Genomic DNA, 15,781 nt, shown 5'->3' with positions numbered 1-15,781 from the left:
GAGTGAAGTGGACGTACACTCTTCACTGCATGAAGGAGCACGTCAGGCATGATGCTCTGACTGAGTTTTATGCCATGACCCTGATTTTGCTGCCTTACCTAAGTACCCAGTAAATCCCTTCTCCCTGTGAGCAACTAAGGATGCTGCTGTTCCTACTGAAAACAGCCACAGTTTGAAAAGGATGGACAAAATCAGAAGAAAAAGTCAGTTCATTTAAGGCTAGAAATTGGAATGGCAAATGGCTGAAATAGGAAGGATTTAGACAGTCTGCTGGGCAAAATTATTTCCTCTCATTTTCTTATCTGTTAAAGCCAACATTCACTGTGACGGGAAACACGGAGTGGTGACAGGGCTAAGAGAAAAGGCAATAAAAGCCTCAATTCCTACCAAAAGAAAATTGAATTTTTGTTACTGTAACTAGTTAAATTTCTGCTATATCCAACCACGTACATGCTGTGGATGTTCATATACTTTTCAATATGTTATTTATGTTCCTTGGAGAAAGCAAATGTTGTTTTCCTTTAAGATAACATTAGAACAGTTATATATGTCCTTTGTCAGTATTACTTGTGTAGGAGAAAAAACAGATGGTTCCTTCATACTGAAAAAGGCAAGTACTACATTCTGAGCTTTAGGATGATGCCCACAGGCTTGAGTAACGAAATAATCCTGAAGGAAATTATTGTAAATTGAACTATGCTGATTCCAAGAGAGAGACAAGCTTAAGTGGAAACTTAATGATAATTTCAGGGTCTGGATCCTGTTAGTTCTGTTGTTGATTGCCTTTTCTAATACTGTTCAGCTTTTTCTGTGTTATTAGCTAGAAGTCCAGAAACTGACACTTTCACCAACTCTACTAGACACTAAACATAATTTTGAAATAGCTGAATCATTTGTAGTATCAGCTATTGGATTTGCAGGAGATATGACTGACAACATGAAGACCCATACCCAATAGTGATGCAAACCTTATTATCCAAAAAACTGACACTTTCACCTTGGCAAAGTTCCCAATGTACCTAATGTTCCTAAGATAATGAAATGTTATAACCCTTACAGTTTAGCAGCATATATGAAACAACTAAGGGGTTTTCAATCTGTTTTAGAATCTTTCACACTGACATTATCGTTAACTTTAGTTATTAAGTTTTTTCCTACTATTAGAGAGACATTAAAAAAAATAGACCACTTCAGTTGTCTTTACATTCTGGAGATACTTTCTTTAAAATAGAGCAGATGCCTATTGATGAACAAATATGAAGAAGCCCACACTTTTATGAAGAGATACTGTCATTCTAACTCTTCTGACCAGCTCCAAAAACCTAAAAAGAAATATATTTCAGACAGTTGTATACAGCAAAGAGTTGGGCAGGACACATTTCTTCAACACGTTCTATTCTACAAATAGAAAAAGGAGAAAAATCCTTATTTCATACTTGTCCATATAATGTATCCACTCTCTAAAGTGGCATGGATCTAATTCTGTCAGCTGGTGATACTTATGTCCTTCCACTATACCAAATCTATTCAGACTTCATTCAGGATTGTGGTTTTTGCCAAGAAGCAAGAGTCTTTCAAAACCATTTTCATTCAATTTCTACAGGTTCTGTGACAGACCTTCATCACAGAGAACCTGGTTTTGAAAGTTATTTAAATTTTATTCCTGTATGGTATCATTTGCTTCTACACACTTGAAAAAGACAAAAGACTACACTAGATTAAGGGGAGAAATGAGGAAATGCAATGAAAACATGACCATGTTTGTCCTCCATGTGTCTACAGTTTTAAATTGACTTATAAGTAACATTTTTATAGTAGCAGACACTGTTACTCATTCAGGAAGAAAGCCATCTATAGACAATAAAAACAAAGCACTTCACTAAACCAGGCCCTGGGCTGCTTAGGGCACTCAGGTAAACATTTTTGCAGGTTATAGCTGAGCTGATGCCTAGAAATGATCTGTCATCCTCATAGCACTCAACATGGATGATCTTAAGTAGCTGCAGAGAATCTATCAACTTCAGCAGATTGAATTTCCCCTTTCAAGAAAGCCAGTACCCTCTTCACACCTCACTGTGCTCAGGTTTTAAATAACACAAATCCTTTTGTCTCCCATTGCACATGTGTGTTTATGCTGAGTCTATATTTTATGAAATACAAAAGCTTTCCTTAGATAGATAACATGAAGAAATCTAAACTGAATGAAAGGTAGTTTTTCTTTTCTGTAGATACTAATTTGAAAGTTAAGGTTAGTTGGACTGTGGTCATGATCTGTGTATGTGTTTGCCTCAAGTACTCATGCATTGCTTATTGTGGCACCTGATATTATCAAAAGCAAAAGTGAATAATATCCTTGTAAATAAGGTTAGCTATAACTAATTAATTATTTGTTCAGTTCAGTGAAAAGCACAGTCTTTCTTTCCCCAAACCAAGTTTATAGCCATGATCCAGGCTAGCATATTGCATGTCATGGAGTTTTGCAAGCCACCTATCTGGCCTGTGTCAGGTGAAGCTGATACCTTACCTAATACTTTTCATCTCCAGATCACATTTGAAATTGATTTCTAAGGACTATGCTTGAGGCTTACATGGCTATTTCTTACATAAATTCTAATTTTTATGTTGCAAATCATTGTTCTATTACAATGCATTTAAATGTCTTTCAAGCTGCCAAAGCCTAAATATGCTGGCAAAGATTGGTATCAGCATATCTGAAAATACAGAGGTTCTTTACCATGATATGCATTCCTGATGTCAGGGAAGGGAACAAAAGAAACTAGAAAGCGTGTGTGAGTGCACAGAATTTACTCTTTATGTTAATAAGTATTAACTCTGTAAGGAGTCTCAGCCCCTGACCTTCTCAGAGACCTGCCTCAAAGAGACTGCAAATGTGTGTCGTAGAGTCGGTAGTCATTACTGGTTTCAGTTCCAGAACGCCAAAAGGAAAGAGTTATGATTTCTTCTCCCATGGTGAATTTGGAAAAATGTATCTTAATAATGCTTTATACCACTTATTAAGGAGGTCATTCCTTCTTAAGGTTTTTTGTTAATAGTGTGTGATAACAGCAGAAGTGTGTTTGTAATGGACTCTCCAAGTCTGCTACCAGCAACAGACCTCTTTCTGATTCAGTGCACTAACCTTATATTTTTTCTGGGGTTCTCCAACAATGATAAAATCAGAGATATCACCTTATTTTTTAAAAATCAAAGAATTTGATAATGTGCTAGCCTGAACCCTTCAAGACTCAATTTGATGATGTATTAGTCTGCACCTCCCAACTCTGACTTGCAATGCTAGCCTCCTTTTTACTGCTCATTAATCTCATTAATAATTCTCTCACTTTTCTAAGTCTTTGCGTTAATGATTTCTATTGCGCCTACTTCCACTGAGGCAGGAATGGATGAAGGCAGCCCAGCATTTTGGACAGGCATCTTCCTCTCCCCACCCATTTTGTACCATCCTGTTTATATCTGCTGAGCAACAAAAGCAGAATGCTTTGAAGCAGCATGCTCGAAGTAGATCAGCTTCCAGATCCAATAAAAAATGTGTGTATATACATATATAAAAATGTGTGTAAAATTCATATGCATGTATGATCTAGCACATGATTCAAATGAAACAATTTAATTTAAAAAATAAACTTTTCAATCTGTTCATAGAAGGCATAGAAGAGCTCAGGGGTCCATTTTTTTACCATCTGCCTTAGGTTTGGAAAGCCACTTATAACATTAACTAATTAAGATCTACAGATCTCAGAGGAGAAAGTAACTGACTATTATAAACACACAGTCATTAAGAAGCACCCATGCCTACCTTTAGCAAGAGAACAGAAGCTGAATAAATTACTTACCAATAATACATATCAAGTAAACTTTGTTCTCTTTTCAGGAAGGGATTTTGATTTCTGCAAGTGGTGTGCTCATTCACAGACAGTCACCAAGAAACTGGATGCTTGAAAGACGACGACAAGAATAAATACAGACAGACAATCATAGACAGGTATGCCACAGATTCACAGGGATTCATTACCAGAACGGATATTAGAAACCACAGATAGTCTGTTATGTTTCTCTAGAAACCATTAAACTATAGTGCCGTCCAAAATCACAATTCATCTGAGCCACTGTGGTATTATGAAGAGAGGGTGAGGTTCACAATCAGCTGACACCAACCTGCCGCCCTGGCAGTCTGGCTCTTCCTCTGTGCTTACAAAGGTAAATCTCAAAGCAGGCCGTCACTCTGATCCAGCTGGAGACTCAAAGCACACTGGCTCTCTGATCCAGTACCTGTTTGCTACTGCTGGTTGTTTGCTGCAACGAGTTGTTGCTGCTGTAGCTGGTTTTGCTGAGGGGATTTTTTCAGTTCCTGATCTGGCTGACCACAGCTGCTTAGGGAGTAAGATCATGGAGAAAAGGGTGGGAAGAAGGAAGGGAGTGGGAATCTGTCCCTTATGTTGGCAGACAAGATTTAGTCATCTTACACCAATTATGAGACCAGAGACTAAAGCACCCGCTGTAAAGGAGTGTAGGTACAACTCTAAACATCAGAGAGTTCTTAATGACGTCCAGAAATGCCTTAACCTGTCCTACCTGAAAAAGGAAAATGCAAAGTAAACTACAGCATTAAGGAAAGGCATGAAAACTTTGCAAAACTGCCAGTCTACATAACATATAAGAATAAAAACACTCATTCAAAAAGTCAATGGACAAGAAACAGGTGTATTCTCTTCCTTAGAAGAATGCCCAGGACTGTTTTCTGTGACAATCAGCAAGAGTCCTTCATTTCAGTATTAGCTATAGGGCCTACAGATTTAGAAAGTATAGTTTAATGAGAATCTAATGTCCATTTTATTAATTCCTAACCCCTCCTAATCTATTGTATTCTCCTGACTCCTCTACACAAGAATCAAAGGCTACTACCATTTAATTATGAGTCTAATCCTCTTCCTAGTCCCCATAAAGAGCTAAAGAAAACTTGTTTGCTGGAGATAATACAATATGGTCACATCGTATATCAGAGTGCTTTTCGTCTGTTAAAATGATAGTGAATTCTCTACAGGTGCAGGATGAGTTTAAATATATTATACTATAAATATATTTAATATATTATATATATAGTAAATATATTAAATGAACCCCCCAAAACCACTAAAAGTGACAGGTTCACTCCAGAATAAACCTATATACTAAGTGAATACTTTGCCTCATTTTTCAGCTAGGTTAACTATATTAGAAACAGGGGAAAAATAAGGTGACTAGTAGGAAAAAAAATCTGGAAATGGGAGATAGAAGTGTGAAAAATGGATGAATGAAAATGGAAGCTGTGTAAATCCTCATCTGTGAGAAAGCTAAATTCAAGCCCTGAATGCTCTCATGGTGTGGGGGCACATAATCTCTGTTACAGTAGCCTGAAAAAATTGGTACATAGCAAGGAATTTCAATAAATCTACTGAGTTGACAGAGAGAGGGAAGGCAATGTATATTAAAAGTAGTAATCTTTTAAACTATATTTATGAAATGGCAGAAAGAAGGAAAGGAGGATTTATCTGTCCACTTGCAAACCTGTCAGTAAGATCCTGGTAGTATGGAAGGCTTCAGAAAAAAAAAATTCAAAGCACTAACCAAGAATGAAAATGGGAAACAGGATAAGATGCTGAGTAGATGTGCCAAAGATAGATTATACCACACTAAACTGGTATCTCTTTTTGAAATAATTTTCTAGACAGACTATGCGGTAGATCTCATCTGCTCTGACTTCAGCAAAGCATTTCATACTGTAGCACATGTGAAATTATTAGCTAAACTAGAGAAGAGAATTAGGAGGAAAAATATGCTGAGTATTACCCATCAAATAAGGAGGTGACAAGTTGGGCGAGGAGGGGATGTATAAGGCTTCAGGGAGGTAATTAGTGGACTTTTTCAAGGATCTGACATGGAACTAATCTTACCAAACAGCATTTATTATCAGATTTAAGAAAACTTATTTGTGCTGATACAATTTTCAGAAGTCACTAAGGGTGTGGCTAAACAAGAAGTTTTTTCCAGGTTGGTAGTGTTCCTTTGAAACAAATCTCGAAGTTGGCCGCAAGTACCACAATTCACTTCATGTCAAAGAGCAATCTCATAGTACACACTGGACTCCTTTCAGAGGAAAAGAAATGGGGAGATGTCCTCCATATATGTGTATATACATAAAACACGTTCCAGTCCAACAGCCCAGGCAGAAGCTAGTCAAGCAAACCCTCTGAAATGCAACCAGTATGGACAATGGGTCCTTGGCACCAAGCACAAACCTACTGCTGTTGGGCTGCACTGACTGCCCATATAGCCTGAGTAGGTAAGTATTATCAATATGAAAGACATCAGAAGGAAAACTGAATTGTCTTAATGGGCTGGAGTGAAAGGGAATTTAATATTAAAAGTTAAAAAACATGTAATTAGAGGCCAAAACAAATACAGTTGCCTACAAAGTAGGAACCTATTCTGAGAACTTAAAGATCTAAGTGCTAAACCAGCTGTACACTGAATCACAGGATAACTCTGAGCAACTAGAGTGATGAATTTCTTTAAAAAGACGAAAAACAAACCCTCAGAAATATCAGTGTATTTACAACAGATATCTGGTTATTCCTGTCACATTTTTTCAGTAGGAGAGCAGTTGGTTGTTGCAATGAAATTAAAGTGCTGATAAGAAGTTCCAGCAGATAAGGGAAGTATATTTATTGGCAACTCATAATTAATCTGCAGTAGTTTCAAAAGCAATATTAGTAAATTGAAGAGCTTAGTGGGATTCAGAAATGGATTAGATGTTTCTGTGAATGCCATCATGAATAATTACACTATCTGGAATAAAAACACAACAATGGTTTTATGATTCTTCCTATGGACAATTCACAGTGATTGTAAATTACTCTTCTCTAAAACATTATCTACCTGAATTAGAACCAAGACAACAGATTAGACATACAGATTTTTGTGTAATACAGTGGGTTCTTATATTTCAATTTCAACAAACTATTCTAAAATAAAAGTATTGTAACTATCAGATTTCCATTCTTTACGAGACTCAGGATTGTAATTGTGCCAACTGTCACTCAGACAAGTAATACTATTAAAAACTGGGCTTTACTGAATGCGTAAAATACTCCAATGAGGTTAGTTTGAAATACCGAGTCCTAAAATACAAAACAACTCAACGTTGTCAAACATAGAGGACTGATGAAAGAGTTAATAAGTGTGACCTGAAAGTTAAACACATGATAGCTGTGATAACTGCAATTAATTGTTCCCAAGTTTAATTTGAAAAGGTTTAAACAAAGGGCATGAACTTGCCCTTGAGTAGTTAAATCATACTAATTGAAGCACTCCTACATTATAATAGACCATTTATTCCATTTGCATTCTCATATACACATGCACACAGTCTTGCTAAAAGATTTCTATTTGCTCATCATAAGGCTGTATTTGGTAGGAAAATTAACAAAAAAAAAGGTAGTGCTGGGAAGATGAAGGCAGAAGTTCCTGAAAAAGGGTCAGAAAAAGACTCATAGAAAAAAATAAATTAAGAGTGTAAGACTAAAGCAATCTGGGAACTCTACAAGCTGCCTGAAAAGCTTTTCAGAGAGAAAACTGCTGCTGTAGGTTAAAACTTTCTCCCAAATTTCACTTAGCAGAAACGAAAGGAGTATTAATGCTGCATTTTAAGGATAAGTAAAGTCAGCTCTAGATCTGAGAAAGGCACTCTGATACAGTTGCAAAAAAATTATTTAGCTGTCTAATATATGAGGTGGAACAGATGTAGATGCCTACCTCCAAAACTAGCAGTCTCAAAAATTCAGCTCAGTTATAACATTAAATTCCGCTTTCTTGCAAAATCAGAGTGGTGGTGCCAACTTGCCTTTCCATCCTTTACACACACAACCCATGATGGCAGAGCAGCCACCAGGACGGGTAACACCATGCCTTCCCACCCATCAAGCCCTGTGCAACCGGGCAGCTGGAGCATTTGCCAGTCCCCCCTGCTGAACTCTGTGTGCCTCTGCGTGGAAGGGTTATCTTCATTGGCTCACAGGGAGAGTAAACTGGGCTCCCCAGGGGAGCAGTTAAAATATCAGCCTGGCAAGAATCCAGTCCCTGTTTCAAGGATTTTATCCAGCGACATTTCATGTAAAATACTGAAGCAGTCCCGGAAGAGACGATGTAACCCAGCATTTCTGCTCTATCACTGAAGTGTCATGCTCTTTATTTCCTGATAAAACTGGCCCAATAAATGAGCAGAGTGAAACAGCATTGCCCAGGAGGGAGAGACAGACCTTAACATCAGCCTAATCCATAGGTAGTGATTAAGACGCTTACCTGAGAGGCAGAAAAGGTATTTTTTTAACAGTCTTAGGCAGAGGAAGGAGCAAACTCATTGCTTTCACAGTCTAAATTATTTCTTTTTGAAGTTATTACATATAAAGGATGCAGTATCATAACTTTTTCTCTTGCTAGATGTAAGGTTTACCTTCTTATTCCATGAAAAGGCTTGCGGTGTAGCTATACAATTATTTGATGACAAAACTGGTTTAAAACTTCCTGTCTTTGGCTTTTTTCACCTGCAGCTGTACCAGAGCAACTCACTGTGGGGCTGCACAGAGCATCAGTAACAGAAATTAATTTTTTTTAAAAAAAGTCTGCGAACTGGATTAGCAACAGATTGAATTATATTTATGCCCTAAAGATACAATTTAAGACATGCTCTTCTCTTCACCAATTCCTTACTTGCCAACTGTATATGGCTCCCATTTCGGACATTGTAAGGTTCCTAACTCTCCCCATGTATTGCAAAGGGTTCAGACATCTTTGCCCTACTGCAGTTTCTGACTTCCATAGATGAAGATGAGTGTTCAGGCCTTTTGAATGTCTACAAGTTTTCCTGACTTGCGCTTCAGTTGGAACTACCAACAGAACATGGAAGGATACAAGGTCCTACATTACCCTTAAAGGAGGGGATCCTTCCCCTCTACACGGCACTGGAGAGGCCACACCTGGAGTGCTGGGTCCAGCTCTGGGCTCCTCAGTACAAGAGAGACATGGACTTAACTGGAGCCAGTCCTGTGAAGGGCCACAAAGGTGATGAAGGGACTGGAGCATCTCTCTTATGAGGAAAGGCTGAGAGAGCTGGGACCAGCCAGTCTGGAGAAAAGAAGGCTCAGGTGGGATCTCATCAATGTGTAGAAATACCTAAAGGGGGGTGCAAAAAAAGAGCCAGGCTCTGAAAAGAGCCTTGTGCCCAGTGACAGGACAAGGGGCAATGGGGACAAACTGACACACAGGAGGGTCCCTCTGAACATCAGATAACACTCTTTTACTGTGACCAAGTACTGGCACAGGTTGTCCAGGGAGGTTGTGGGGTCTCCACCCTTGGGGTTATTCAGAAACCATCTGGACACAGTCCTGGTCAACTGCTCCAGGTGGCCCTGCTTGAGCAGGGGGATTGGACCAGACAACCTCCAGAGGTCCCTTTCAACCTCAACTGTCCTGTGATTACCTGAATGAAATATTCAATTTTTGGGTAATTTGGGAATATTTCTGTAGTTGGTCTGTCAACTACAGAGTTTCTTTGTATGGTGCTATTTTGATTTCTTGCTTTAAGTCAGTAGCTTTACCTTGGTCTCCCAAGTGGGCAAATTTTTCCGAAGTGAGTACATTTTTCAGTACCAGCTGTCTATGTTAAAATTAAAAGCTCATGTCCTGCTATACTCACAAAAGGACTACTATTGCCACATATGATAGCACCCCAAAAACCAGTCTTTTAATCTATGATTTAATGTCATTATTAAGGAAATAAAAGCTTACATCATCCATGTCTTTAATAGTGTTTTCCATTTTTATAACAATACTTACTGCCAAACTAAAAAGAACATGATGTTCTTTTATACAAGATTTCCTTATATTAAAACCACTTTGAATAGATTTCACATTACATGGAAAAAAAATATTCAGCCTTTACCTGTGTAGGGATGTAATTGAAATCAATTAGTCATAGCCAAATATCTAGTGACAAGCTAATATGCACAATGTTATATACAATGTTATTAATCCTAATTATAATTTGATATGGAAGATTTGAGATCATAGAGGAAAAATAGGTCTTACAATGGGTGTATGTAGATAGACATTTTACTTTATTTCAAAAAATAGCAAAGGTCTTAAGAACACAAACCAGAAAGTTATTAAAAGCTTCATAGCAAAATATTTAGCCAACTCTGTTACAATATATAGGCTTGAGGTTCTAACAGTTAACACTATGCCTCAATTCACCGAGCAAGTAATGCTCCTGATACATAAACATTGCGCAGTTGAAACACGGAGCTGAATATTAAAAAAAAAAAAAAAAAAGAGGGTATTTTTAACTTTGATCTTTCATAATCAAAGTAATTAAAGAAAAACAACATTTTAACAGGTTTGATTATTTTTGGGAAAAGTCATTAAAAATAATTCCTGAGTATTTAGGTTAAGTGAATATATCAAAAACGACCAATTAAGACTAACATCCTGTTAGGTGAGCCTTGCAGCTTGAAGTGACATTCTCTAGCATGGCTGTCATGGCAGGATCACGGCCTAAATACCTTAATGAAATACATGAAAACCTTCTGGTATACACATTCAAATCGTCATTTTCTTTAGCAATAGCCTACAACTGTCAACTGTGAAGCTTGCTTTGCTGAGGAAAACATTGTTTTAAATGTCACTTCCTTTTGCAAAATCTTGTAATGCAAATTGCCACAGCTAAGCCTCCAGTGAACCATCACACCACAATTATGTGAAATACATAAATCAAAATTTAGGCAAGGGGCTTTCATACTATGTTAGTACAAATATTGAATTTTATGCTTTGTATCAGTATTTTGAACAGAGATCTAGCTATTTAGCTTCTTGCTATTGTAGTGAGAGGCAATATATTAATTTTCCATTATTCTCTTCAGATGCATGTCACAATATCATCTTACTATACACCATGTTTCTAAAATCCTGTTGGCATTCATCATGTTCCTATGATTTTAATTGAATCTGTGTATTTTGATTTTAAAACTGCTGCCAATCAAAGCAGTTTAGAAAACTAATCCCAGAAGAATTTTCAGATTTCTTACTTTAGGTATGTCTTCCCAGAATTACAGGATTAAATTACAATGGATGTAGAAAGATTATTGTACAAAGCATAGTTAATAATTCACAACACTGGTATTCACCTTGACCAATTACAATGAATTCACAAAAATGTTTTTAATAGTACCCATTCTTTTCTATCCACCCACCCCAACATGTAAACAAGTTTCTCACAATGACAATGGCAAGACTGCAGTTACCAAGATGTACCATATGTGAAAGACAACACCTAGGATAAAGGCCTGGATTTGACAATTGCAGGATGTGCTCCTGCTCACTTCCCATTCTAGACTGCAAGCACCACTTTTAGACTCTTGCAGTCATTAAATAAACAGAACTTACAGGTAAATGGAGCTTTTTTTCTAATGCAGGCTTCTGGAGTCAGATTGATGAAAAGTAACATGCGTCTATAGAACAAAAGAAATAATGACTTGGGAAAAACTGGAATCAGTCATACCAAAACTCTCTGAGCAATGTATTGCAATGTATTGCAGCTGTATGTTACTAAGACAAAAAACTCTTGGCATTACAAAGATGAAGATCTCTGTTCACACAAGCCAATTTTAATGGGCTATTAAGCATTTGGTTAAAAACAGGCTTGTACTAGTCTCACTGAAAAGGAAACATTTGTCAAAATGTTTTTTTAAAAAATACTGTATGACATCTTCTAAATTGCAATTTAAATATTAAAATCTTGTTTCCGAAGTTCCTCGCTTCAGGTTGTTACTCAAAAACTCATCATGTTCAAAACTCAAATTATTATGAGATCTTGATATCATAAGAAGCTTTTCCTTATTAGTAAAGTCTTTCTTGACTGCTGCTTGTGGCACAAGTAACCTATCCATTGGGTCCTCTTTGTTTTCTAGTTTCATATATCCCTTACTGTTGCTCCGATCCAGTCTGGGCCAGCTGGGGTGTTTCCTTTGTTCAGCTTGGACAGTGAGTGTAGACGGACCCCTGTCCAAGTCCAGGGACTTCGAATGTGAAGACAGAACATGCAAGGATGTGTTGGACCCAAACTGCTTCCTGGCAGCGCCAGGGGATAAAAGCTTTCCCGTGCTTGGTCCAAGAGTCATAGAAGATTTGAACTGATCAGATGGAGTGTCCACAAATGAATTGTGTCGTGGCAGCATGGTAGCAGCCGGTCTGTAGGATTCATTGGTATCAGTTAATGGAATGGCCAGAGAATCCATCGACAGATTTCTAGACCGACTCCTAGTGATCTCTGAGTCCTCAGTTATGTTGTCTATACTGGGCTCATCAATAACACAGTTATTCAGTTTAATTACTGGCAGTGTGAAAGCACTAATGGAAGATGATACAATGGATTTTGTTTCACACTTTATAGAGCTAGTGTTTTTGTCATCTGAAGCCTTGCTGGAGTGAGGGTAAAGTCCGAAGACTGAACCAGATTGCTCAGTCAGCAGAGGTGGCAGGAGGCTACCAGTGGTCCTATCTTCATTTAGGATAATCTCATCTTCTTCAGCAGAACTATCCATTCTAAAATTACTCTTGAAGCCAGAGAAAGGCGCAACCGTGTTCGCAGCCAGCCGTGATGCACACGAGCTCCCGCTGTGCCTCAGCTCTCCTTCCCCCAACAAGCCAGTGAAGGCACCACTCAGCTGCTTTTGTTCCTTGATCCGCAGGGTGTGGATGTCTATTACAGTTGAGTATATGTCTCTCATGTGTATGATTTTTGTTTCCTTGTCACGGTTTTCATGCAGAATGGCATTTGCACAAATAAAAATGAAGATTCCAATGCCCATAGTAAAAGGGCCCAGCATTTTCATTTTATCCGAGTGCACATGCTGTTCAAAGAAACGAAATAAAATGCTTCCTTCGCTTCTCAGGACCTGGGTTTCATTTACAGGTAGATTATCTTCAGATCCTAAAAGCTGCTCCTTTTGGGGCCAGTATCCAAGGATGGCCATTGCAATTCCAAAGAATGCGATAAGCACTCCCAAAACAAGGAAGAATCCCGATGGAGAATAGAGACGGATTTTGCCCCTGACAATTACTACATCTGCCCTGGGACGGCGTCTAACTGGTTTCTTCTCCTCAGAAGCTGGTGCTGTGGCAAGATTTACATGTTGCTGAGATCTGGCAGAGTCTTGCCTTTTTAAGGCAGCCAGTCCTGTTATGACTCCTCCGGTTGCTATCATAGTTCTATATTGTGCCCTGGGGAAAAAAAAAAAAGAAAAAAAAGCAGACATATTGATCAAAAACTGTGTCTGCAAATATAAATAGCACTTTGTTAATCTGTAGATATTTCTTGATAATCAGAATATTCATTACTTTAAAAAAGCTACTGTATCTTAATCCAGTTATGACATAGTAGAAGTTTTCAGATTAACATGTCATCTTAAAAATTTCCAAAAGTCTTTTATCACTATAAATACAGAAAATAAATCTTCCATCAGTGATACAGACAGTAGCAGAAAGCCAGTGCTCGTAGTGGTGATATACCAGGATTAAAGATGCAAATATTCAGAAGTCTTAATAGATGATTTATCTCCAGACTGGTCTGCAGCAAAGTCAATAATGTATTATATTACCTTGTATGCATTTTAGATAATTTTAGCACTTTAGCTAGCAGTTCTTTTAAAACTTCTATGACACACAATGAGTATGAATACAGATCATTCTACATATCCCCTTTAAGAGATCTTTCCTTATAGATTTCAGTATATATTAATACGTATTTATTCTATCATTTAAAGAAGCTTTTATTAAGCCTATTCAGATCACCTGAGTCTCAAACACCAGAATCCTTTTTGCCTTTCCTATAAGGCTGATCCTCTTTTATGCATATCTAGATCTTTTTTCTCCCCTTCTTGGTTCCTCATGGACTACAAATCAAGTAGCTCAGTTTAGTTTACTAGGTAAGAAATCTTCATAAATTTCAAGTTCATCAATTCAAAGCTTCATCATTTTATGAGGAAATTTTTTCATTTTAGACCTACTTTCATACCTCATTGTCTATTACATGAGAAATATTAACCAGCATGGGTCTGAAAAGAGAAAGCCATGTTTGATGGGTTTTTATGAGTAAGAGTAACAAATGAAACAACACAGTTCAGAAAAATTGTATTTTATTTTACAAGGCATCTTATAATCAGACTCAAAAATAGTTTCTGAGCATAATTAATGAATATTAGAATGAATACTAGATAATATCATAGAGTAAAATTAAGATACTGGGTATGAAAAAATTATGTTCTCTTTGGTGGCCTTACTAGGCTTAGAGATAACAAAAGGTTGACAGTGTGTTGCAGAGGAAAAGGCTCCATGTCAGAGATGGGGATGGTTTAACAAGCAGACAATGTTAAAGTTGGACTGAATGAATAATGTGAGAGGCTGAAAAGCAGAGGCAAAGCAAACAGGTGACTACTTGCAATTTACAGGCAGTAATTTTCATCAGATCTCTTAAAATATTTACGTTATTTTAAAAAATAACACAGTGCACCCATGAAAAAAAAAAAGAGATTAGATCTATCATCGTATGAGAAACAAACAACAGACTCCGTATTTGGACACTATCATAGATTTCCAACACTGCAAGCGGGTGTCACATAAGCATATCTACAAACAGAAATCGGTCCAACCCACCAGTTATGAACTTGATTATGATTTTAATAGGGAATCTGAGATAGGCGGCCAAATAGAAGGAATAATCCAGAAAAAAAAAGTATCTAGTGTTTATTATCGTCTGTTCAGCAGCAATTCCGATGACAGACAGAAAGGGTCGCAACCTTAACTCTCTCCCTGCACCATCATTGTTAAAGGACAGAGCGCTTCCTCTCTCCCTGTGAGAAACCTTTTCCTTATGAAGGAAAGACCTGAAAAAAGGCCTAGGGATGCTAAGTAGACAGCATTTTCTGAATTTCTGAAAGAGAAATTCGTAGTACTATTTCAAAAAATCTCAGAAATTTCACTTGTAGTGTCAGGTTTCATGTTCCTAATCACTCTGGAAATTCTCACCCTTTAAAATTCACTTCCATTTTTATGCTATCATCTGACCAATTTCAATAGTTCAACGCCAATTAATTTCTTGAATGCTTCATGAAAAGCCATTTTTTAAAAATATAACAATTTAAAAATACCCCAAAGAACCTTATTTGACATTGATAGTCTTTAAAAAAATTAAAACAAAACTTTCTCATATGCCTATGTGTTTAAGGGTTACAGAAGATCGTTATTCTGTAAAACAATGTTTTGAATCTCTAAACAGAAATAAATAGGACTCATCCATTATAAAAGCTGTTGTATTTTGTCAAGACTCAATTAAATGTAATTAATTTTCTCCATGAAATAAATTAAGAGAATTATGACATATCTTCACTGAAATGAATAATAATTTAGCTATAATCTAGCTTGTTCTTTTCCAGATCCCAGACCTTTGAGGGGGACAAGGAGTTTCCATACTCATGTGCTATTTTACAGGCACACATCAACCCACTCTGTCATTCTCAGGGCTGCCAAGGAACTGCACAGGTATGGCAGGTTAGTGCTAAATCCACACTCTGCCTGTTGGCAGGACTTGTTATTTTGTGTACTGTACTGTGCTTATCACAGCTACCTGGAGTGCACCAAAGGGTGAATGGAATAAGCTCACATCTGCTTGCTAAAT

General features: G+C 37.4%; 1 protein-coding gene across 2 annotated transcripts in view; it reads right to left on the bottom strand.

The window, feature by feature from the left end:
- Nucleotides 1–9,791: 9,791 nt before the first annotated feature.
- TMEM200A (transmembrane protein 200A) overlaps nucleotides 9,792–15,781 on the bottom strand; it is a 59,575-nt gene continuing 53,585 nt past the window's right edge. For both annotated transcript variants that reach the window (XM_074864770.1, XM_074864769.1), the window contains one exon: nucleotides 9,792–13,329. In XM_074864770.1, the coding sequence (XP_074720871.1) occupies nucleotides 11,838–13,313 (1,476 nt within the window). In that variant the 5' untranslated portion in view covers nucleotides 13,314–13,329 and the 3' untranslated portion in view covers nucleotides 9,792–11,837. The remainder of the gene's footprint in view (nucleotides 13,330–15,781) is intronic.

This window comes from Strix uralensis, chromosome 3, assembly GCF_047716275.1.
Source record: "Strix uralensis isolate ZFMK-TIS-50842 chromosome 3, bStrUra1, whole genome shotgun sequence".
In the NCBI taxonomy this organism is placed as follows: Eukaryota; Metazoa; Chordata; class Aves; order Strigiformes; family Strigidae; genus Strix; species Strix uralensis.
This window is presented reverse-complemented; position numbering and strand designations above follow the sequence as displayed.